General features: G+C 40.9%; 1 protein-coding gene across 1 annotated transcript; it reads right to left on the minus strand.

Moving 5' to 3' along the window:
- Positions 1-1,736: 1,736 nt before the first annotated feature.
- On the minus strand, positions 1,737-23,547 carry LOC134572304 (cytochrome P450 2G1-like). The gene is made up of 9 exons (XM_063431187.1): positions 23,368-23,547; positions 20,052-20,214; positions 19,807-19,956; positions 17,763-17,923; positions 15,371-15,547; positions 15,102-15,243; positions 4,964-5,151; positions 3,542-3,683; positions 1,737-1,918 (listed from the first exon to the last, which is right to left on the minus strand). The coding sequence occupies exons 1-9, from the start codon at positions 23,545-23,547 to the stop codon at positions 1,737-1,739; spliced, it is 1,485 nt and encodes a 494-aa protein (XP_063287257.1).
- Between the last annotated feature and the right edge of the window lie 1,870 nt (positions 23,548-25,417).

Here is a 25,417-nt window from a genome sequence, read left to right on the forward strand (position 1 = left end):
TGGTACACCTTTCCTGGTGGTTTCTCTACAACCACATTTAGTTAATTCAACAGCAGTATCATGCCATTTTTGTGCAACTTCTACTAAGTTATTATCTTCTAACCAACCTCTGTAATTTGCCATAAATTCACTCCATATATGTGGATCTAGAGTGCCCTCTGAGGGCATGCCAGCTTTCTTAAGTAACCTCTTAACATTCTTAATTGCTCCTTGTCCTTTGTGATGCTTGACAATAGTCAAAGCCGTAAATCCCCCTTGGGTACTTTCAGAGCTACCCATCTTAAAACTTGTAAGGGTTAATTACTTCCTTACACAAGACAAACTGTACAATAACAGTGTATTTAAACACTTATGACCGCTGCAGTGGAATTTTCACAGTTCTGTCTTCTAAACACAGATCAGGAGATCTGCCCTTGGAGGATTCTAACTCAAATTATAAAACAAATGACAAGGCAAACAATACAAATAACTTACAACCCACAGTTCTATTCCACTATCTCAAGATTCCTTTCACAAGACATAACACAACCTCCACCTGAATATAACCATAATACCACAGAAAACAAGTTCTTTAGATCAGACGTTTTTAAAATCCTTACCCACCCGGACCGGGGTCTCAAAGAGCACCAGAGAGTCTAAATCATTTATAGGTAGAAAAATAAAAGCTTTTTCTTACCCGCTGCAGCTGATTAACCGTCTGGGCTCCGAGCCAACCCTTCTGGGTCCGGATGAACTGGATTCGTCTGATCCCGGGGTCACGGCACCAAATTGTTGTGGATCAGAATGTTGATCTTTGTTATATTCAGAGGAAACCCAAATTGTTGTTACAAGTGCACTCGGAGAAGCAAGAATTAGACACCAGACACCTGTTGGTATTCAAAATAAGCCTCTGACGTTTTTTATTCATCAGCTGGGTTTTATACATTTAAAAAGTAAGTGCTTACGTGCAAATACTCTTAGAACAAAAATAGCAAGGGAATACAGATAAGACATAGGAATAGGACATAGGATAAGACATAGGAATGAGCGCCATGTATACATAACAAATAAGTTTCTGGGTAAGAGAGAACAACAAGATTAGAGTAGAGACATCTTGGGTGGGGGCTCTCTGCTCCCGGGACTTAGACATATATGGTCTTAAGTGTTGTTCAAGCATCAAGCAATCAATCCTGATTCCAAGTTAGCCAATTTTAATACAGGATATCATTATATGACACCTATAAGCTTGAGCCTTGGAATCGAGATAAATTCTATCACACGCGTAAGACATTGCTAAATACAAATACATTTACTTTATTGCAGTAACAGTATCATGACTGTCACAGTTAAAATGCCATGCAGAACTAAAAAAAAAAAACATTTCTTATTTTCTCACAGTTATTTATATTTTATTCATATTCAATTGTTTAATATGTAAATATTGGATGTGACATGGAAGCCCTATTTCCCCTGAACAAAATGCTATATAAGAAGTGTGGGTGCATTTAATATGAAAGAGTTGAATTACAGTTGAACATACATTTAACACAAATTCCAGGTTTTGTTTACATTTTGTTTTGATCACAACTTGTACAATTGGCTCAGTCCTTAATGGGTTAATGCGCATGTTTCCATCAATGTAGTAACTGCAAGACAGTGTTAGAAAAGGTTAGGTATTAAAAACAAACTACAGTTCTTTGATTTATATGTTATTTGGAAGAACTGTTTTCGTGTTTTTTTTAAATAAAAAACTAAATTTAACGAGGTACAAACAACATTTCATAAAATATGGGGAAGTTTGCAAATCCTGTCATTTGTGGAGCAATGTCAGACTCTGTGAACTGTGTCATCGATGTGAGCTTGAAGCTCTGTAATATGGTAGTCAAAAACAGGAACAGTTCCATGCGAGCCAAGCCTTCTCCGAGGCAAATCCGCTTTCCTAAAATTGTAAAAAAAAATAACAAGCAATGACGTGATACAATGCGATACAAGTTACAAAAAAAGTAAAGTAGGTAATTATTTTTAATTTTTTTTTTTTACAAGGACAGATATTAGTCTGATAGAAAAACTTCAGAAAATACATCTGTAAATATAACATCAGGAGAAGAAACACCAATCAATCCTGTACATTCCTGTATTTAGTGAATAAATTCAACTCATAAATTATAACAGTTTATTGACTATGTGAGTCTAATGTGTTAATGCTGAGAGTAATATTCTGAAGTGCGTGGAGGTAACTTCCTCCTAACCTTTTATCATCATGTGGTGTATTGTGTTACACATCGCTTGTGTTGTAGATCTATTAGCAGAGTAACTATTATTAAGATACTTTGACTTGATAATAAGATCACTAGTATTTGTATTGCATCTTTCTCCCAGTGGGACTTAAAACACTTATTAGGACTTTGAATCAACAGAATTGGCAGTGAAATGATAGTTATGATTATTAACAATACTCATCTGTTGATCTCAGAAAGATGAAGGGCAGAGTTAACTCGATTGGGGTTTGAACTGGTGATGTTGCAGTTTGAGTAAGTGCTTGCAATCAGGGTATTTAACCAACTGAGCTACCACACCAGCTTTGAGTAATCATGCTATTAACCAAGCAGAGCTGAATTCAATAGCACAAGATGAAAACCTGCATAAACTACAACAGATCAGCCCTCAATTTTCCCCTTTTCCCAATACTTTTATCTTGGTCAGTATCACTTCTACCAAATTAGAATCAGAACCTAAAAGGAATAATCTGTTTAAAATGGTTAAGAGGGTGTACTCTTACTGGCCTGCAGACAATGAAGATATGTTGTGCATTTATGGGGGATTATTTACATCTATTGTAACATGGGGCGCACAAGTTAGCTGTAACACAAACTGTCGTGCAACATGACTGCCATGAAGACTGGAGAGAAAATTAAATAGAAAAGATTAGATAGACAAGACAAGAAAGGAGTAAGTGATATTACAGAGAAGAAGGGGTTATGAGTCATGAGCTAACGGTTGAGAAAAATGGTGGCTAACAGAAAACAGACATCTGGGGGAATGCAGTGAGAAGTAAGCCTAAATGGGTCAGGATGATTTCCACAAATCTGGGATACTGACAAACAGTCTTTTTCAACAGGTAGAGATCGTTACTTGGGTTTATAAAAGGAGCACTCCCAGTACCATAGCCACTTCCACTAGCTCTAGTGCTTGTTGTGCTGGGTATTGTTCCAATATAAATAGTCCCACTGGTTTGCCACAGTTTGACAACTTACCTGGGTCTCACAGGGTGACCATGGTTGCAGCTCCTGTTTCTGAAGTCTCACAGTTAATCAGGGAGACATGGGACCGTGTTCATTGGCTGAGAGTCTTAGCTGACAGTTCCCAGCCAATGAAGTGGTCTTAGATTGGATGTCTTTATTTTCTGTATACACCCAGCATCTCTTGCAGTAGAAGGCTAGATGTAGCCTGGCCAAATTAAACTATAATATAAAGTGTTTATAATTAGAAATAGGTCAACCTTGAGGACAAATGGCCTGCATTTAAATCTGTCTCCTCTACAATATCTCTATTTTGTTTCTACCTGTGGAAAATGGCATGAAAGCATCTGTCTTCTTAAATGAGCCTGTATCATCCAGAAAGTGTTCAGGATTGAACCTGTCTGGTGTGGAAAACTGGGTGGGATCACGCAGGACGGAGCACAGCAGGGGATATACATCAGTGCCCTGTAAGAATATGCAATACAAAAAAAATAAATGAAAAAGACTCATTGAAACTTTATTAAATCAATCAACATTTATATGAAAAACATCCATCACATCACTTCAGTTATGACTAAATACATTTAAACTCCTTGAACATAAAAAAACAAATCCGATAATTATGTAGAATTCTCTGATTTTAGTGCAATAAACTTTTTTATTTTAAAATAAACCCGGTGAATAGATAATGATATGTAGGCAAGTGTTGCAACATTTTATAATTTTTAGACAAGAGACTAACCACATTTAGCTGTAAAGATATGCAGTGCAATATTTGACTTTAAAGATAAAATTGAAGCAGAAAATGTGCATTGGTGTGCTATAACATTAATGAGGGTAATGGAAGAGTTTAGTTACGAAGTGTCTACTGACACTTGATGAATTGAGATTTCCACATAGGGCAGGAAAAATGTTTTCCCTACAGAACAATTTAGTTGTGTGATTCTCTTCCCAAAGATGATGTTTCATCATTTGTACTTTGAATAAATCTCTTTAAAATTTTGTGGATGTTCAGTTTTGTTTTTCCCCAAAATAGTTATAGCCAGGGTTCTAATAGTTAGAGTAGCTTTTATGTACAGCTTGTTGATTTAAGAAGACATTGGATGACCATTTTGGATTCAAGGTGCAATTTTAATAGTATTGCCTTATTTATGGATGAACAGAAACAGGTTGTGCAAGGTAAATGGGAGTCTTTTTTCAACCTAGACAACCTATATATAACTGTCATTGATTAATAATGACTGGGCTAAATATAAAATAGCTGATGCTGGTCCTAATTTTATTCTGTTGGTTAAGTCATGTTGTGTTGAGTTCAAAACAAAAAATCCAACTTGATTATTTTGGCCCATATTTTGAAAGTACATGGGCCATCAGCCAAAGGAATTTAGTGTGTATTTGGATTTTGAAACTTAAAAAATCATTTATTTACTCATATTGAAAGCTGGGCTGGCAAGATGCCTTAAACAAACAAGCACGGTAGAAGAATGAAGGCTACATAGGAGATTAGCAGAGTTATTCAGCAAAGTGAGAATTCAAGGTGAATTGAGGTCAAAAAAGCCAAATTTGCAAAATTCTCTGTCACCGATGCATTCAATTTGGCTACTTGGGCCTTAGATTTGAAATTCTCTTTGAATTTACTTTGAATTCTTATATTAGTGAATAGCCCTCTTAATGTTTTTGAATATTCAAAAATATTAATATGATAAATACGTGTCATTTTCTATTTTTAAATAAATGATACTTACCTTGGGTATGGTGTATCCCCTGAATTTCGTGTCCTTTATCACCGTGTGAGGTACATTCATTGGGATAACATCACTGAATCTCTGGATTTCGTGGATCACTGCATCCATGTATGGCATCTTACTCCGATCCTCAATGGTTGGGCTGCGGTTTGGACCAATTACATGATCAATTTCTTTGTGCAGCTTCTCTGAAAGAAAATTACCCGTATGCAACCTATTGTGTTGAGATGGGACAGATAGCACAGAACTCCACTTCAAATAACAAGTAAAGTAGGGACAAAGTCCTCTTTAAAAGAACACTCCCATTTATTTTTAACAACTTAGCACATATTCCCCCAATGAAAACATGCATTCATTAATTTTGCATTTATTTTCATTTTGGGTATATAAAAACAGCTTGCAGTAGCTTCAGTTTTCAAATTACTACAACTCTGACTTTAGAAGAGGGGGGAAGAGTCAGTGCTAGATAGAAAACTGAAGGGCAGCAACCCAAAAAAGGGAATCCCTCAAGACCCTTATAAAACAAGATAAAAGATGTGAAGGAGGTAAGGGCTACTTTTTCCCCTGTACCAATTATCTTTGTATTGTGTTTTATATGCACTTTTTATTATTACTCTCCCTGGCATTTTTTGTATCCTGTACTCAAGCAATCCTAGGTGGGGATTATTCCACCAAAACTGTGTTAATAGAGCAGTACTTTCTGCTCTATACTTGTGAGTATATTTTATATATATATGTTTAAGGCCGTAAGGCCTGTATTTGTGGGAGGAGTTAAGAGTTCCATATAAACGCTACTCCCCCCCCTTCCTACCTGCCGTACGCACGCTGTTCACTGGTCCCTCTCGATGACCTCGCACTTCCGGTTTACGGCCGCACGTCCCGCCAGGTCAGAGCTTCCCCCTCCGTTTGGGGAAACTCAGCCGAAGCACTTCAGCGCTGAATGAATGTCCAGTCGAACATCCGGGTCTCTCCTCCACTGCACTTCCAGTCCCGGCGTCCTCTTCGATCTCCCACTCACCGTTCTGCGCAATCGAACCGACAAAACATACGAATGTCAGGTAATCGGCAAAATAGCCGCGTTCAGGCTATTTTGCCGTTAGAATACTCATTCATATCGTACGGTTTCCCCTGCTTGTTCACACGTGCAAACACTCGAATGGACTAACAGGCGAACGCTGTTACAATGTTAGTCATTTGCAGACTGGTTTTCAGTGCTGTTTTCCGATGTGTAGTAACGAGCATATGTGATTGTTTTTTTTTGTCCTAGTACATTTCTTTCAGTTAACTCCTTGAGTGATTTTTCTGTTTAATACCATGGTATGTTATGACAGTGTTTACTCATGTACTTCCTGAAACATCTGTGCATTTACACTTTTCTCTTGATGGAAACTTTAACATATAATATATACATACAGCTCTGTTGGTTGAATATATGGGTCAGTAATTCATATATGTGCAGCATTTCCTGGATTTTACAGTAATACCATAAGCTGAAGATTCAGCCTTGCATACATGTAACCTTTACGTTTTTTCTATTCATTCAATACCACTTTATTTGATTTGCTTTCTTTTACAGCGATCAATGCTTCCCAGCTGACAGCTGTTGCCTATTTCCTTCGCTTACGTTTGGACATAGTGCAATTGCTGTGTGGGTGGGAGAGCATTCCCTTTTGAATTTGCCTGTCCTGTTTTGGGTGTTTTTACATTGGCACTTCCATGTAACAATTCTCAATGTCTGACACCGCACTGGATTATGCGTTCATAGGGATTAATTGTTATATTTTTAGTTCAGTTATTCTAAGGGTTAATCCATTTTCCATCACTAACTGGTGTAACGTTTCACTGTCTGGTAATATCGTTTGTCAATCGAGTCAATTCATGCATTTACTACACTTTGTGTTTAAGTTAGACAATGAAGACTACTGCTGTATGTAATGTATTACTCTCTGTCAACCATTTGGACAGTTTACAGTAACATATGGGGCATGGATTAAAATCCCCTCCTTTCATTCATTTACTACCACTCGGTTGTTACTCCATTAATTTATAATTAACTTACAGGGGTTGTTAACATACAAATGTTGTTTACTCGCTTTGCCGCGTCAGGCCACGGTGTCACTCGACTACTTGTTTCACGTTATAATCAACGCACTATCTCGCAACCAACATCCTAAAACTCCTGTAACACCCTTCATTCCTTCACCATTTTCCCTCCATTTATACTACTATTTTAGGGTTGTCACCTTATAGGGGAATTTTAGTTAATGTCCTTAGTCTCTTTTGTATGCACAGGACCTTTGGTTATTATTCTATATGTAATATCACGGAATACTCAATAAATATTCCCTACTATCTTCTACTCGTATGACCACGGCGTTACCTTTTACATGTTCGGTATAATTTGATTCCGTTTAGAGGCCTGGATTGTAGGGTGTCCTTTCTTTTTTTTTTTTAACTACACCTTGATTTCAGGTTCATGACAGCATTCTATCGCCAATCAATTACTGGCTTGTTTTGTCTCCAGGTGTCATCATTAGACAATCTCTAGTTCGCTGTTGTCGCCTATTTCTTCAGGTTCAATTAAGTTTCGTCCACATTTCTAACAACTGCCTCGACAAGGCCACGTTGTTACACGATAGGGGATCGACCTATATTTTATACGCTCAAGCTCGCTAACGGTCTAACTCATGAACGCTTGACACTCACAGACAACACGATTCGTATGAGTCCGTCAATCAGGTTATATTTCAGCAGACTATTTGTTTTGGTATTTATTATCAATTGTGTCTGTATATTTATGCGAAACTATGTTTGTTGCTGGTACCACTTCCATATGGGATTTCAGCGTTTTCCTTAGCTATTTTGCAATTTTCTGTAACCATCAGTCTCACTGTTTTGGCCGCATCCAAACACCGGTGTGATACATTAAATTACATGGTTTAAACAGGTCTTCAAATGTTTTTTTATTTATTGTGGTCTTACGTTCTAGGTAATTCCGTTGGTGTTTAAATCACGGTTGACTCAGACTGATCAGCTGACTGTACAATTGCCTGTCTCAATTACGATTACGTAAGCTCGCAAATATCAATGTTATAACTAAGGTTTTCTATTATTCAGCCGCTTCACCTTGTGGATAACCATTCTTTCACTGTTATTGGACTGCCTGTCCTAGTACGCCCAGCTTTGGCTAGGGTAGTAATTTATGTAATACCCTCGTTGGGGGACTGCTCTGTAAGTTATACTGTGCAGACAAGACTTTCAGGTAAATGTTTTCATACGTGTAATTGAAGGTGACAATCAAACGTTACATTATTTTCACAATTACTATTGTTGTCATCTGCTATCAATAGACAATTACTGGTTCGCTATTGTCGCCTGTTTCTTTACATTTCCTACAATTGTTACGCAATTGGCCGTTAGTCAATCGATTGTCACCTGTTTCCATCAGGTTTACTTTCGTTTTGTTTCCAAACAACTGCCTCTACTAGGCCACGTTGTTACACGATTGGGTTTTGGGGTACGGGGGCTTGATTCCTGCCTTGCTTCATCAGGCCACGGCTCCACTCGACAACTCTTCATTCGTACTTGCTACCCGTAACATTCGTTTTGTTACTCACTACCTTGCTAATTTCACCCTCCTCTCTCCGTCAGCTGCACAACACCTTCTTTCATCTCCTGTCAGGTTTATTTAGTTTTCATCACGAGAATCTTCAGCACCCTCAGGGTCTATCGATACTGTTCTATCGGCTATATCTACATAGTACTTCGCTGTACGGCACGTTATTTTCCTTCCCTCGACTTCAGTGCCTTTCCTCTTTCCTCCTTCCTCCCCCTTCGTTTCCTCTGTCTCTGTCTGGGAATCTCCGGGTACCTATCATTATCCACAACTTGGGTTACCAAACACGTTACGTTACCCTCTTATCAAGCCCCCGTCTAGGGTCAGAGAACTGGCTATCTAGGGTTAGGAGCTGGCCTTAGCTGTACATCGTAGCTGGTCCCGCGAGGCCAACTCCCCAATCTCAACACGGAGATTTTCACCCCTCGGCCCAAATCATAGTTAGTGCCTCGCATTCGCCCACCTATCGGGTTTATAGTTAGGGCCTCACCTGACACGGCCACACGTTTTTGGATCTTTACTGTCACCGAGAGGCCACCACCCCGCCACCACGCTAGTGGCTCGAGCCCCACGCCCAAATCATAGGTAGAGCCTCTCACCAGCCGCTTGGCTACTAGCAGGGCCTCACTTGTCACGGGGTAGTGAGCTTTTCGCTTCGGCACTAGTTAGCCAGCCAGTTCTATTTTACTTAACCGTATTGTTGTTATTTGAGTTCATTGTTGTTGTCATGTTCTTTTTCAGAATGTCCTAAAAAGGCAACGTCGGACGAGGGATTGCAGCATTTTCGTGTCTATTAGGGCCGACTATCCAAGAGTCGCTCAGTCTCGTACCTCACCCAACTCACATCTCTCAAGCATAATCGCATTTTATCATCCCCTTTCGGTCACTCGGCTGTTGGGGCTCGACACAAGTTATCATCTAGAACATTATTCGTTTGCTCTAAGATACATATAACAGAATCATGACATTCTTCCAAGAATCAGTGGAGCATGACTTCCACAGGCATACTGATCACCGTGTAGTCTTTTCTACATTTTTGCCACCTTTAATTCAAACCTTCATACGCACACGATCGCACTATTCCAAACTGACATACACGTTTCTGACAAGCCTTTCAAACCATACCCCGTTTTTTACACAAGATATCAAAGATAATTGGTTTATCGCTCTACACTAACGTACGTACACAGATGGGAATACCGGGCAGTATCAGACTCCCTAAAAACAGCATTCGCGCCACACAACCAGTTCTTAAATCTATGTGCCTGAAACCATACAAGGGTTCGGGAACCCTACAACTCCACGATCACAACTAATCAGACAGGTAAGTCATGTCTCCCCCAAGGGGAATTTAAGAAGGCACAAACACTACACCGCGCCACGTCAAAATTCGAACCAGACAATCAAGACACGTGACCTACTAATCATTCCCTAACTACTTCTAAATACGATTCTACATTCACACTCCTGTCATTAGAGTAAGTAGGACCACTGGCTCCTCTTTTTCACATCCATTCGATAAGCACGACATCCAGTAGCAGTACGCCGGAACAAACAATTAGAGGCTCTAGGAATCGGCTATATTATACAGGAACATTCCCAACGCATGCGTAGCAAGACAACGGATTTTATATAGTGCTATAAGTGTGTTTTTCTGGCATTTCCTTTTGCCCTCTTTTTCAGGCCTACCCTCTACGTCGGTTCCGGCACACCCCACCGACTTAATTCCAATCACAAGGTATTTCACTATACGATATTAACCGACCACAAGTTTAAGGCTGTAAGGCCTGTATTTGTGGGAGGAGTTAAGCGTTCCATATAAACGCTACTCCCCCCCCTTCCTACCTGCCGTACGCACGCTGTTCACCCCACCCACCTCTCCCTCTTATACAATTCATTCAGGGGGGCCCTCTTTTTCAGGCCTACCCTCTACGTCGGTTCCGGCACACCACACCGACTTAATTCCAATCACAAGGTATTTCACTATACGATATTAACCGACCACAAATATATATATATATTTTCTAACTCATCCTTTATATATTGAGAGCACTATTGCTGTTTTTTATATATCCTGGAGCATTGAAAAATCAGACCAGTTTGACGGACGCACCTCTCCATTATATCCTCTAGCGGGGATTATACTGCTATACACCTTTCACTCCAGAGCTGGTTAGAGCTCTCACAAATGTGAGTTTATTACCGTCCTTTTATCCATTTTACCACTGGATCTTGGCTGTATTACACTATCGGCTGCTTGTCGTATTTCCCCTTTGTTTCTCCACATATACGTATATTTTAACCATTCGGATGGATCAACTCCTAAGGATTGTACCCAGTCCTTATCCTGATATATTTGTGAGACTTTTATATAATTATTTTACTATCCAGACAGATCAACTCCTGAGGATTACACCCCTATTTTATTCTGTTGTCTTTGCGAGACTTTTTTATTGTTTACCATTTTCTTTATTTGTATAGGCCGACTTGTTGTATCACTATTTAGACCTTTTGGTCTGTTTTATTGTTGTTTACTATTGTTTAGTGATGTAGCGAATGGTTCGCTGGCGAATAGTTCCTGGCGAACATAGCATGTTCGCGTTCGCCACGGTGGGCGAACATATGCGCGGTTCGATCCGCCCCCTATTCGTCATCATTGAGTAAACTTTGACCCTGTGCCTCACGGTCAGCACATTCCAGCCAATTAGCAGCAGACCCTCCCTTCCAGACCCTCCCACCTCCTGTACAGCATCCATTTTAGATTCATACTGAAGCTGCATTCTTAGTGAGAGGAGGGAAAGTGTAGCTGCTGCTGATTTGGTAGGGAAATGGATAGCTAGGCTAGGGTATTAAGTGTCCACTACAGTCCTGAATGACTCATCTGATCTCTGCTGTAAGGACAGCACCCCAAAAAGCCCTTTTTAGGTCTAGAACATCAGTCTGCTTTTTTTTCCTGTGTAATCTAATTGCAGTTGCCTGCCTGCCAGCTTCTGTGTCAGGCTCACAGTGGATACTGTGCCCACTTGCCCAGTGCCAAGACTCATATCTGGTGTCACAATAGCTTGCCTTTAAAAAGAAAAAAAGTTTTTCACTGTAAGCTAATAGCAGTCAGTGTTCTTCAAGCGGGTGTGTCAGGCCTTCAGCGTGTACTCTGCCAAACTCTGCCAGTCCACTTTGCCACTCATATCTGGTGTCACAACAGCGTGCCTTTAAAAAGAAAAAAAGTTTTTCACTGTAAGCTAATAGCAGTCAGTGTCCTCCAAGCGGGTGTCAGGCCTTCAGCGTGTACTCTGCCAACCTCTGCCAGTGTACTTTGCCACTCATATCTGGTGTCACAATAGCGTGCCTTTAAAAAGAAAAAAACGTTTTTCACTGTAAGCTAATAGCAGTCAGTGTCCTTCAAGCGGGTGTGTCAGGCCTTCAGCGTGTACTCTGCCAACCTCTGCCAGTGTACTTTGCAACTCATATCTGGTGTCATAATAGCGTGCCTTTAAAAAGAAAAAAAGTTTTTCACTGTAAGCTAATAGCAGTCAGTGTCCTTCAAGCGGGTGTGTCAGGCCTTCAGCGTGTACTCTGCCAAACTCTGCCAGTCCACTTTGCCACTCATATCTGGTGTCACAATAGCGTGCCTTTAAAAAGAAAAAAGTTTTTCACTGTAAGCTAATAGCAGTCAGTGTCCTTCAAGCGGGTGTCAGGCCTTCAGCGTGTACTCTGCCAAACTCTGCCAGTCCTCTTTGCCACTCATATCTGGTGTCACAATAGCGTACCTTTAAAAAGTGCCTTTAAAAAGGTGGGGGCGGGGGGGGGAGGACAGTAGGTGTCCCCCATTGTGATTTATGCCCCCCACCCAATGCGCAGGGGTGGGGGCAGGGGGGGGGGAGGACAGTAGGTCCCCCCCCTTATCCTTATTGACTGAATATTCCCCTGTATAACAATGTTTGGCATTTAGTGAATATTCCCTATTCTGTTCTGTGTCAGTTTGTATCAGGGTCTCTGAGGACAGGTGTCAATCCAAATCTGCCAAGTGACCCTATGTAGGGGGAACAGTCCCTATTCTGCTCTGTGTCAGTGTATATCAGGGTCCCTGAGGACAGGTGTCCATTCATATCTGCCAAGTGACCCTATGTAGGGGGAACAGTCCCAATTCTGCTCCGTGTCAGTGTGTATCAGGGTCTCTGAGGACAGGTGTCAATCCAAATCTGCCAAGTGACCCTATGTAGGGGGAACAGTCCCTATTCTGCTCTGTGTCAGTGTATATCAGGGTCCCTGAGGACAGGTGTCCATCCATATCTGCCAAGTGACCCTATGTAGGGGGAACAGTCCCAATTCTGCTCCGTGTCAGTGTGTATCATGGTCTCTGAGGACAGGTGTCAATCCATACCTGCCAAGTGACCCTATGTAGGGGGAACTGTCCCTATTCTGCTCTGTGTCAGTGTGTATCAGGGTGTCTGAGGACAGGTGTCAATCCATATCTGCCAAGTGACCCTATGTAGGGGGAACAGTCCCTATTCTGCTCTGTGTCAGTGTGTATCAGGGATCCTTAGGACAGGTGTCAATCCATATCTGCCAAGTGACCCTATGTAGGGAGGAACAGTCCCTATTCTGCTCTGTGTCAGTATGTATCATGGTCTCTGAGGACAGGTGTCAATCCATACCTGCCAAGTGACTCTATGTAGAAGGAACAGTCCCTATTCTGCTCTGTGTCAGTGTGTATCAGGGTCTCTGAGGACAGGTGTCAATCCATATCTTCCAAGTGACCCTATGTATTGTAACAGTCCCTATTCTGCTCTGTGTCAGTGTGTAGCAGGGTTCCTGAGGACAGGTGTCAATCCATACCTGCCAAGTGACTCTATGTAGAAGGAACAGTCCCTATTCTGCTCTGTGTCAGTGTGTATCAGGGTCTCTGAGGACAGGTGTCAATCCATATCTGCCAAGTGACCCTATGTATTGTAACAGTCCCTATTCTGCTCTGTGTCAGTGTGTATCAGGGTCCCTGAGGACAGGTGTCAATCCATACCTGCCAAGTGACTCTATGTAGAAGGAACAGTCCCTATTCTACTCTGTGTCAGTGTGTATCAGGGTCCCTGAGGACAGGTGTCAATCCATATCTGCCAAGTGACCCTATGTAGGGGGAACAGTCCCTATTCTGCTCTGCGTCAGTGTGTATCATGGTCTCTTAGGACAGGTGTCAATCCATACATGCCAAGTGACTCTATGTAGAAGGAACAGTCCCTATTCTGCTCCGTGTCAGTGTGTATCAGGGTCTCTGAGGACAGGTGTCAATCCATATCTGCCAAGTGACCCTATGTAGGGGGAACAGTCCCTATTCTGCTCTGTGTCAGTGTGTATAAGGGATCCTTAGGATAGGTGTTAATCCATATCTGCCAAGTGACCCTATGTAGGGGGAACAGTCCCAATTCTGCTCTGTGTCAGTGTGTATCAGGGTCTCTGAGGACAGGTGTCAATCTATATTTCAAGGTGTCAATCCATATCCATTGTGATTTAGGAATGTTAGGTGATGTATGCCCTTTATGGATTAAAACCAGACTCTGCATTAACTGTGTAATTTTCCATGGGAGTGTTGTCATGGATCCCCCTCCGGCATGCCACAGTCCAGGTGTTAGTCCCCTTGAAACAACTTTTCCATCACTATTGTGGCCAGAAAGAGTCCCTGTGGGTTTTAAAAATCGCCTGCCCATTGAAGTCTATGGTGGTTCGCCCGGTTCGCCGGTTCGCGAACGTTTTGCATCAGTTCGCGTTCGCCGTTCGCGAACCGAAAACTTTATGTTCGCGACATCACTACTATTGTTATTTGCCCTTGGCACGGCCCTTACCTCCTTCACATCTTTTAACTCTGACTTTAGGCCTCAAATTAATATTTTTGGGGTCTCTTTTCAAAAGATTTCGCAATTTTGAATAAACATTTCAAATTATTATAAAAGTCCATGGGAATTTTTGTAGATAAATAATTGTAAAAGTTTACCCATAATATTAAATCATGATTTTAGCCAATAAACCATTAAGTATTAAATTTGTTAAATTTGGGCCCAATTCATCTCATATATATCAATAGAAGTCGCTGCATTATATTGATATGATCTTCTCCTGCAACCAGTCATGTCCAGACCGAATGACCAATGCTCCACAGATAATGTCCAAATTATATACTTTTACAACTTTGGCATAAAATGGAAAGACAAACAAACACACAATCAAACAAAAAAACAATACAAATGACTGTAGAACAAAATCTTCTGAAGTAAAATAATGCTCTGTGCTGATACTTAATAATGGAGGCATCTTTAGGAATAAAAGAATGACGGAGATTTCTTGACCAAAATAGATTCATTACGGGAAGGAGGGCATGAAGGAGCTATGTGGTGTAATGTAATTAATATATTGTGGTCATTTTAATCCTTTGAGTCATTTTACAATCTGCCAATAAACAATTTTTTTTTACATATCACACTATACATTGTGTTTTTGTGCTTCTCCTCTTTACTTGTTTCGGTATCTACCCACCTTGTATAGCAGGGTATTTCATAAGAACAAGAAACCCATGTCTTAATGTGGTACTGACGGTTTCTGTCCCCGCAAAAAACAAGTTTAAGACGGTCATCAACAGATTTTTCATGTTGAATTCAGAATTTGGGTTCTGGTTATCCTGAGAACCAAACACAGGTCTATTGCAGTGAAATAAAGCATTTATTGAAACATTTCAATATATTATCACAGGTGTATTTCTAACGGAAAGAGTTATTTGGGAATGGGGTGCTGCATTTGGACTTTACCTGCTGCATTTTAATGATGAAGCAATCAATGTAATCTCTGGGTGAGGTTGGGTCAAAAGTTTGCTGGTTGGCTTTTACTCTCTCAGATACGAAGTCCAGCAAAGTTCTAATAATAGGATTTATTCTCTGATGAGGTCCAGGAATATGATCCATGATCATTGGAATAATTTCCTGTAACTTAAAATGACGATGGTTTCAGAATGAGATGCCTTCTATTGTGCTTATTCAAATTACATAACTCCTTATGTTTTCATTTGATAAACGTTCAAAATGGCTAAGGAGGATCAATGATAGTCTATTGCAACCTGGCAATCTGACTTTTAAAGATCCCCAAAAATGAATTTTCCACTTAAACTGAGATTAAAAATACTGGGTATTCCATGTTGACATTGCACAATATTGTAATTATAGAATACACTATATAGTCATTAAAGGGCTAAATAAAAATGCATCAAATCTACAAGAATATTTAGGAAAATACGCCCAACAGCCCCTTGACATTCCACACCGCTTATGACACACATTTGGAGTGACGAGACCAAAATATAGCTTTATGGTCACAACCATAAGTGCTATGTTTGGAGAGGGGTCAACAAGGCCTATAGTGAAAAGAATACCATCCCCACTGTGAAGCATGGTGGTGGCTCACTGATGTTTTGAGGGTTTGTGAGCTCTAAAGGCATGGGGAATCTTGTGAAAAATTGATGGCAAGATGAATGCAGAATGTTATCAGAAAGTACTGGCAGATAATGTGCATTCTTCTGCACAAAGGCTGCGCATGGGACTCTCTTGGACTTGTCAGCATGACAACAACTCTAAGCACATGGCCAAGTTGACTCTCCAAGTATTTACAGCAGAAAAAGGCAAAGGTTCTTAATATCATCGAGCCCCTCTGGGGAGATCTCTAATGTTCAGTTCATGCAAGACAACCAAAGACTTTGCATGACCTGAAGGCATTTTGCCAAGACGAATGGGCAGCTATACCACACCTATAGACAACTATTACAAAAGACGTCACTCTGTCATGAATGGTAAAGGTGGTAATACACTGTATTAGGAACTAAGGGTATGCAGACTTTTGAACAAGGCTCATTTCATTTTTTATTTTCTTTGTTGCCATGTTTTGTTTTATGATTGTGCCATTCTGTTATAACCTACAGTTGAATATGAATCCCATGAATCCCTGTTCACTCAAGTTTTCTTTAAAAATGGTATCTGTAACGGCACCCCAGGGCATAAAAGGGGTTAACAGACATTTAGTAGATCTTCCCCTTCCAGAGACACAGGCACAGCTACTGTAGACACCAATCCACCGAACCGGAGAAGCATATGAATGCTCACAAACATACGAATGCTGTAAACAGCCGGATAGGAAAAACCATACGAATAGGTTTACACTCCTAGCAGTCGAACTTGAACAGCATACAATAAATCCCCCCCAAGAACGAGACAAGTCTCCGTTTTGTGGGTCAAGCAGGAACAGGCAGAGCTGTGGGTTTATTGCTCTATATACACATTCTTACACATTAGTACCACCCACAGGGTTTTGTAAAACAACCAATAAACACATACAATACACTCAGACACTCCCACACAAAATCCTCCCCTCTGCCTGTGAAACAATTACCTTACACAATGGGTTAATGTAATTATCACAGGCAGAGAAATACAGTGTTTCCACATTATTCTTAACTTTAAAAGTATGCATCACATTCACATAAAATAGAATCACCATACTCCAAATACAAACATATGTCAAAATCATCCAAATTGGTCCATTGGTTCAAACGATAGATCGAAGTCCTTTGTGACCAAATGAATTATGGCTTTTCTGCCCAAAACCAGTTCCACAGAGTCTTCTATCCTGGAGATAATTGAGAAGTAATCCAATTATCTCCAATGACAGAGGCAAAACTCCATTAGGCACATGGTAGCAAAATACAGTAAAATACAATAAAATACACAAGGTTACATTTATTACATAAAATACAGACATGCAACATATCCCCAGATAGCTTAGGTCTGAGCGCACATTATTACTGAATGGCGCTCAGACCACTCACATACAGTTCAATTGCCATGGAGCCAAAGTCTTTTATTACACAAATAGGCTCCATGGCATAGCTATCTGGGTTAAATGAGTTAATTCAGTAAATTCGAGAATCTACCAAATGCCAGGGCAGAAATACATGAATAGACCGTTCTGCATAGGAAATTAAAGTATTTAAATGCCGGTCCATAGTCAAAAGGCAGCAGGCAGGCAACCAGGCTCCTCCAATGCACAGTGGCGAGATTGGTCTCGTCACAGTATCTATATTACCAATTCTCCAAAGGTATGCAAACTTTTGAGCACAGCTGTAATACAATATACTGAAATGCGCTGGATATTTACCTGTGCACATGTAGAACTTAACAGCTGAAATGTCTCATTAAACATATTGAGCAACTCTAAGAATTTCATGTCATTGTAGTCGAATCGTTCCCCGAAGACAACTGAACAGATAACATTGGAAACGGCTTGAGTAAGTATATTCCGCGGATCCAGTGGAGCTTCTGCAGGTAAATTATTCATGTTATTAAAAGGACCTCCTCGTATAATGCAACATAGGAGAATAACAGCTGATGAGTTTATACTTTTCATTTCTATATATTCAGGTGTACACTTTGTTTAGTCAGTCATTTTCAAGTGAAATCACACTAATTAAGGAATTGTAATTTGACCTCTAGTATTGGTGATAAGGTTACAAGATTGTCATATTTTTTGGACTTTTATGAATTCTGCAAGCTGTTGGATAGAGCTTGAAAGATGTCCCTGCCAGTATGTGGAACATGCATGCCAATGCTATGAACTTGATTCATTAAAGGACCACTATAGGCACCCAGGCCACTTCAGCTTAAGGACGTGGTCTGGGTGTCAGGTCCAGCTAGGGTTAACCTTTTTTTCTATAAACATAGCAGTTTCAGAGAAACTGCTATGTTTATATTAGGGTTAATCCAGCCTCTATTGGCTGTATCATTGACAGCCGCTAGAGGTGCTTGCGTGCTTCTCACTGTGAACATCACAGTGAGAAGACACCAGCGTCCATAGGAAAGCATTGTAAATGCTTTCCTATGAGACTGGCTGAATGTGCGCGTGGCTCTTGCCGCGCATGCGCCTTCAGCCGAGGAGGCGGAGAGGAGGCGGAGAGGAGGAGGAGAGCTCCCCGCCCGGCGCTGGAGAAAGAGGTAACTTTAACCCCTTCCTCCCCCTATCGCCCGGCGGGAGGGGGTCCCTGAGGGTGGGGGCACCCTCAGGGCACTATAGTGCCAGGAAAACGAGTATGTTTTCCTGGCACTATAGTGGTCCTTTAAACATGGATTTAGATTTAAAGAAAACAAACTAAAATATTTATTGAACACTATATTTTATTAAATCATCTAAGACAAAAAGTAAAATGGAATTTGTCCAGAGACTATGATTTCAACATGAAGGTCCAAATTTCTAAATCCCAGAAATTCCTTCCACCAAAGCTAGTACAGTTAGTGGTTGAATAACATGAAAGATAACAAAAGTTCCTCTAAGGGGCAAGGCCTGGCCAGCATGGTGGACAGACGTGCTTCGACTGGGCTCCTCGAATACGTCTGGCAAATCCTGACTTTTAGCTCTGACTTTTCATCATAAGCAAACCTATGTGTTAATTAGCAGCTCCAGTGGGTTGGAGTGGTTTTTTGAAGATATCCGCGACAATCCTGTACTACCTGTAGCCTGACTTTGACCTGTCTAGGCTTTGAGGCTGACAGTGGATGGAGGAAATGGCAGATCTTCCAGCCTGAATCTTGAGTGACCTCACTATAGCCCTGGTGGTCTCTCTCAGTTTGTCTAATAATATGTAGACCATGCATGTTGCTTGTCACTATGTCTCACAATACTGTCAGTTCCCATAGCATGTTATACCCACCATCACTGTTTCCCTATCTACTGAAGTATTACACCTAAGCATGTTTACTATGTTATATAGTGACACGATTATCTCCTTGATTCCACAAAAAAAATTCCTCTATAACATGAATGTGATTCATATTTTGTGTCCATTCTGAATAATAACCTGGTGGGGGGGCTGAGATTGATTGAAGCACACAGCACTAAGGAATTTGTTGCATTGAGCAGGTGATCAGTTACTGTTGTCTACTTATTTTCGAAATACAAATTCTAAGAAACTCAAGAGAAATCTCAAGAGTTCAAGATACAGAAGCTGAAGACGATGAGAAGGGAAATGTGAATATCAAATTATAGTCATGGACCTGAAGATGGGAGGTATTTTATGTTGAGCAATATTACCACAAACATTTCTTAAAATTTCATATTGTGAATATCATTTGTGATGATCTTTTGATGATCATTTGTGATGATTTTTTTTCCTTGTGAAAAATATGTTGTAAATATGTTTGGTACATACGTTTATAACTTTTAAGTTTCTCCACCAGGCACTGAGCCTCCTCTTTGATTCTTTCCTCAATACTTCTCTTCCCCATCCCAAAATTTCTTAAGGTCGTAAGGGAGAACCGGCGGAGCTGTTTCCAGCGCTCACCATTGCTAAAAACAACACCTACAAAACAAAGAATTTACCATATTCCATCCAGACATCCAGACACCTTAATGCCGTAAGATTTTAAACACATACATATCAGTGACATATCTCACCAAATCCATCAAATATTTTGTCCACTGAAAACATTTTCCCTCTGCCACTGAATTCATCTCCTTGGTCAATGAGAGCTTCTTTAATAGCCTGGTATCCACACAGAATAACCACAGGACGTGGCCCAAAGTACAAAGTATAGACAGGACCATATTGGGCCCCAATCTGGAGAAGAAAAGGGAAAACAAACTTGTTTGCAAAATTAAAACATAAATATATAACATTTTAATTAATAAAAATAAGACACAATATTGAGTTTAAGAGAATTCCCAAATCAGCTAATTTTCTGACTAGGGCTTTAATATAATGTTGCTGCCTGCTGAGTTTAGCTCCACAACAAGGTTAAATTATAGAAGTTACTGTGCTCCACTACACCAAGCAAAGAAATAACCAAAAAACCCACTTTCACCCCCAAATAGCGAGACAAGCTGGGCCCCCTTACAAAGCCCTAACGAGATGGGTAGGAAAAACAAAAAGCAAAAGCCGGAACAGCTACAGCCAGGTGCAATCATAGGAGATCTCTGGCGGCTAGCACATGACGCTATGGAGGCCAATGTGACCTCCTTCATCGAGGACTACTTTGGGAACTCTGATGAGCTGTCCTCAGATGCTGAGGAAACCTGCTCACCTACCTCACTGATACCAACAATGACCAAGCCACAACCAGACTCCACTCCGGTCATAAAGTAGGTCATGCAGGAACTGCTGACGGACCTCAGGTGGAATATCCAGGCTGATGTGGCCGACATCCGGAAAGGCATTCAAGGCCTGACAGGTCCCATGGGGGCCCTGGAGCAAGACTCTCACAACCACACTCAACAAGCCGCTCTTCTGCACCAAGAGGCAAAGTTGATGTAAAGAGGACTCGCAATAGGCTCAGAACCTCAAGAAACGAGGTATAACAGAAACCGTTACAGATGCAGAGCTACCTCACCTCATGAGGCGCCTTGTTAATGCAGTGCTCCTACCCAAGCAGGCTAAAGGGGTGGGCGTTGACGGCATGTTTAGAATTCCCAAGCTGGCTACAGCCCCAACGGCAGCAACAAGGGACTTGATGGTCAGATTCTAGAGAAGATAAGACAAAGATGCAGTCATGACCGTATTTAGGGGAAACTCACCGTACTCCTTGTCCCTTACCTTCTACACGGACCTATCTGGGGGAACCATTGCATTCAGAAGATCCCTCAAACCCTTCACAGCCCTTCTCCACGCACACAACATCAAATATCAATGGAGATCAGCCCACAAACTTCTGATCTCCCACGGTGAGGCTACGTATACCATCACGGATCCTCAGGAGGCGTCAGTACATTTGGCGTCGGTACATTTGGGTACATTTGTCTCCCACAGGACACTCTAAAACAGTCCCGCATAGCCACTAAACCCCATGTGTGGAACCCAGCAATGACTGAGACATTTGTCCCCGAGAGTTAACCTCCGACGCTTATGCAATGGCCACTAGCTGATCCCCCACTAAAGGTCTGCAGGGCCAGACCTCCTACTTCTAATATTAACACATATTTACGGTTATTTTGTTCATCAAGTTACCTGTTTGCACGTCTCTTTGGAGGTACCCCACACAATGTTAAGCCCTCTTGCTGCTACATATCTATCCACCACACGCAATTTTCTCTCTGCAGTGGCCCATGGGTGGTAAAGGATGGAGAATCTGGGCGGCGGGCATACAAGCAGCAACCTCAGCTGTACTACTATCGGACTGCCACATTACCGGCTTTGCAAGCAGAATGAGGGAGTCTATGCTGAATGCAATCAGTGAATAACTCTGTGAGAGGACCCCGGATGACATTTCATTTTTCCTTTTTGTTTATGCTTATTGATGCTCATTTTGCTTAGCTACTCTTTAACTCCCATTTTATGCATAGTGCAGAGAGCAGCCATCTAGATTCCTAGATTCAGTACCTGCAGGATCACTAACACATGACCGGCATAAATAATGTAGGCTTGCCATCTACAACTGTCTTTTAATAGCATCTACTTAAGCTCTTTCTTTCTCAGCCCCCTTGTTGAGCAGCTATCTCCACAATCCTACTATTGCCCACATGTCAACCTATTTAGGCCAAACATGGCAGCATAAGGGTACTTCACATACATGCACATAAACACCATGCATAGTGAGCCGATCCATGAGCCACAAGCACAGCTTATAAGCGGGACTATAGGGTCTCGAGGTTACCACCACAGGCTGCAGGAGCCCACAGTCACTACCTTATGGCCCTCACTCTTTCTTGTACCATCTTCCTTTATTTTATTTTCATTTCTTGAACATAAGTTGGGTTTACATCTTGTTTTTCCTTTGCATACATAATTACTCAATTGCCTCGGCAAGGCCAAATGTGAGCCACCGAGGTGGATATACACATGTAACCCTCATGTGTCCGCCTTCTACACCCATATGATATTACCAACCGCATTTAGCGGCAAGCGCAACAGGGCAGACACCAACAGCCTAACTATTACATTTATTAGATTTTTCTTGTAACAGGTCTATTAGTCATGCATACTTAGCGTGCACAATGTGAGACTCTTCCAATAGACACATGTGTTGAAGCATACTACAAAATTTTAAAAAGTCGATTTAAGTAATTGTCATAGTACTGTCATGTACCACATGTTTTCTTTATGTTTGATGAAGCTGTTGTGGCTTACCAAGCATTGTGTTATCTTTACGCATGCAATAAATAAAGATTGACAAAATAAATTATAGACGTGACAATTACAATTTGAAATCTGCCCTTTTTGTAAAAAGAAATTAGGACGTACTGTTCACACATATAGCACTCAGTAAGATACAGTGCTTTAGGTGTGTGGAGTGTACCTTTAAACCATTTAAAAAGCTTATCTAAATATATTAAATGAGGGCTTCGGTGATTTTGGAAACATTTTGGAACCCACCACAATGGCAGTCATGTTTTGTATATAAATCCCTGGAGGCATTGGGTTTATACAAGTAAGTCTGACAATGTTACTAGAACGTCAGTACACAATTCTAACAAAACAGACAACGCTTTGAAGAATACATGTGCCAAATATATAATACATTGGAAATATCTAGAGATAACCTACTTAAATTTTTTCATTTCACCTTTTCTGAAAAAATGCTAATTTAACTATTATGCCTTCATTTTGTCTACTGCTTGGAACAAGATATAGAACCTGTAAGTGATTTTAACAGATCCCATGCCATTTAACAGGGACAATGTGTTACCACTGCTATTTTATATATTTGTTCCAGAAGATCGTAATGAGAACCCATCTGCTATCAATACTCTAGTCTAGAACACTTCAGACAATACTCACCATCATGAGTGACTTCACCATCTCTCCTCGTTTTATTTGAAGCAAATTTCCAATCACAGGGAATGGAGTTGGTCCTGGGGGTAGGTTAGTCTTCCGATACATTTTGTCCCAAGTCGAGTAAATTAATAAGCATGAGATCAGCAATATAAGAATCAGGGTCCCTAGCACTGCTAATTCCATGTTTGAACCAATGTATACTTTGACAAATTGTTAATGTACCTCTTTCTAAATATAAGTACGCTATGCACCTACATTTATAAAAGCTGGAGGACTTACATAATGGGATCATTGTGGGTGGTGTTAGTTTTGTAATAGGATGATGGCTTATGTTGTTTTATCAGATGAACAAAAGATCTAATAGGTATCCCTAATTTAATCACTTTCCCCACTCCTACTCTGAAACAACCTCAAAGTACCAGATGATTTGTCACACAACACACCTGTAAGTGATATTGTTTATCAAATAAAACATTTTCGTTCCAATCAATATCACAGTCTCCTCTTTGAAACCAGTTTTAAAAAAAATAAAATAAGATAATGGGTCACTAATCACGCTAATAGGAAATATTCTGACAGATTATACTTACAGTGAAAAATTCCACGTTCAATTATCTGTTTGCTTCACCGGTTTTCATTATTAGCAACACTCCCACCCTAGCACTTTTAAAGAAAGTGAATGGTTGGGCCCTAGCTACAATCTGTTTGGGTAGGGGGTTGTAAAATGTTGAGACCAGGGGGATTGGCACCTCTTCCACTCTACTTTTTGAGTGGGAGTACAATCAAAAGAGATCGCTAGTAGTGATGTACCGAACGGTTCGCTGGTGAATAGTTCCTGGCGATCATAGCGTGTTCGCATTCGCCACGGCGGGCGAACATATGCGCGGTTCGATCCGCCCCCTATTCGTCATCATTGAGTAAACTTTTAGATTCATACTGAAGCTGCATTCTTAGTGAGAGGAGGGAAAGTGAAAAAATGCTAATTTAACTATTATGCCTTCATTTTGTCTACTGCTTGGAACAAGATATAGAACCTGTAAGTGATTTTAACAGATCCCATGCCATTTAACAGGGACAATGTGTTACCACTGCTATTTTATATATTTGTTCCAGAAGATCGTAATGAGAACCCATCTGCTATCAATACTCTAGAACACTTCAGACAATACTCACCATCATGAGTGACTTCACCATCGCTGCTAGGGAAATGGATAGCTAGGCTAGGGTATTCAGTGTCCACTACAGCCCTGAAGGACTCATCTGATCTCTGCTGTAAGGACAGCACCCCAAAAAGCCCTTTTTAGGGCTAGAGCATCAGTCTGCTTTTTTTTCCTGTGTAATCTAATTGCAGCTTCTGTGTCAGGCTCACAGTGGATACTGTGCCCACTTGCCCAGTGCCACCACTCATATCTGGTGTCACAATAGCTTGCATTTAAAAACAAAACATTTTTTTTCACTGTAATAGATTGAAAAGCAGTTAGTTGTCTGCAAGCGTCTGGGTGTCAGGCCTTCAGCGTGTACTCTGCCAACCTCTGCCAGTGTACTTTGCCACTCATATCTGGTGTCACGATAGCGTGCCTTTAAATAGAAAACAAGTTTTTCACTGTAAGCTAATAGCAGTCAGTGTCCTTCAAGCGGGTGTCAGGCCTTCAGCGTGTACTCTGCCAACCTCTGCCAGTTCCATTTGCCACTCATATCTGGTGTCACAATAGCGTGCCTTTAAAAAGAAAAAAAGTTTTTTCACTGTTATAGATTGAATAGCAGTTATATGTCTTCAAGCGGGTGTGTCAGGCCTTCAGTGTGTACTCTGCCAAGCTCTGCCAGTGTACTTTGCCACTCATATCTGGTGTCACAATAGCGTGCCTTTAAAAATAAAAAAGTTTTTCACTGTAAGCTAATAGCAGTCAGTGTCCTTCAAGCGCGTGTCAGGCCTTCAGCGTGTACTCTGCCAACCTCTGCCAGTCCACTTTGCCACTCATATCTGGTGTCACAATAGCGTGCCTTTAAAAAGAAAATGTATTTTTCACTGTTATAGATTGAATAGCAGTTAGTT

Source organism: Pelobates fuscus, chromosome 9, assembly GCF_036172605.1.
Source record: "Pelobates fuscus isolate aPelFus1 chromosome 9, aPelFus1.pri, whole genome shotgun sequence".
NCBI classification, from domain to species: domain Eukaryota; kingdom Metazoa; phylum Chordata; class Amphibia; order Anura; family Pelobatidae; genus Pelobates; species Pelobates fuscus.

What these genes read in the sequence shown, in the direction of transcription:
- LOC134572304 (XM_063431187.1), bottom strand. Translation starts at nt 23,547, where the DNA reads ATGGAATTAGCAGTGCTAGGGACCCTGATTCTTATATTGCTGATCTCA. An exon ending in TGGTGAAGTCACTCATGATG is followed by an intron (nt 20,215 to 23,367) that starts GTGAGTATTGTC and finishes TTTCTTCTCCAG; the next exon opens with ATTGGGGCCCAATATGGTCC. An exon ending in TTTCATGCCATTTTCCACAG is followed by an intron (nt 1,919 to 3,541) that starts GTAGAAACAAAA and finishes TTACAATTTTAG; the next exon opens with GAAAGCGGATTTGCCTCGGA.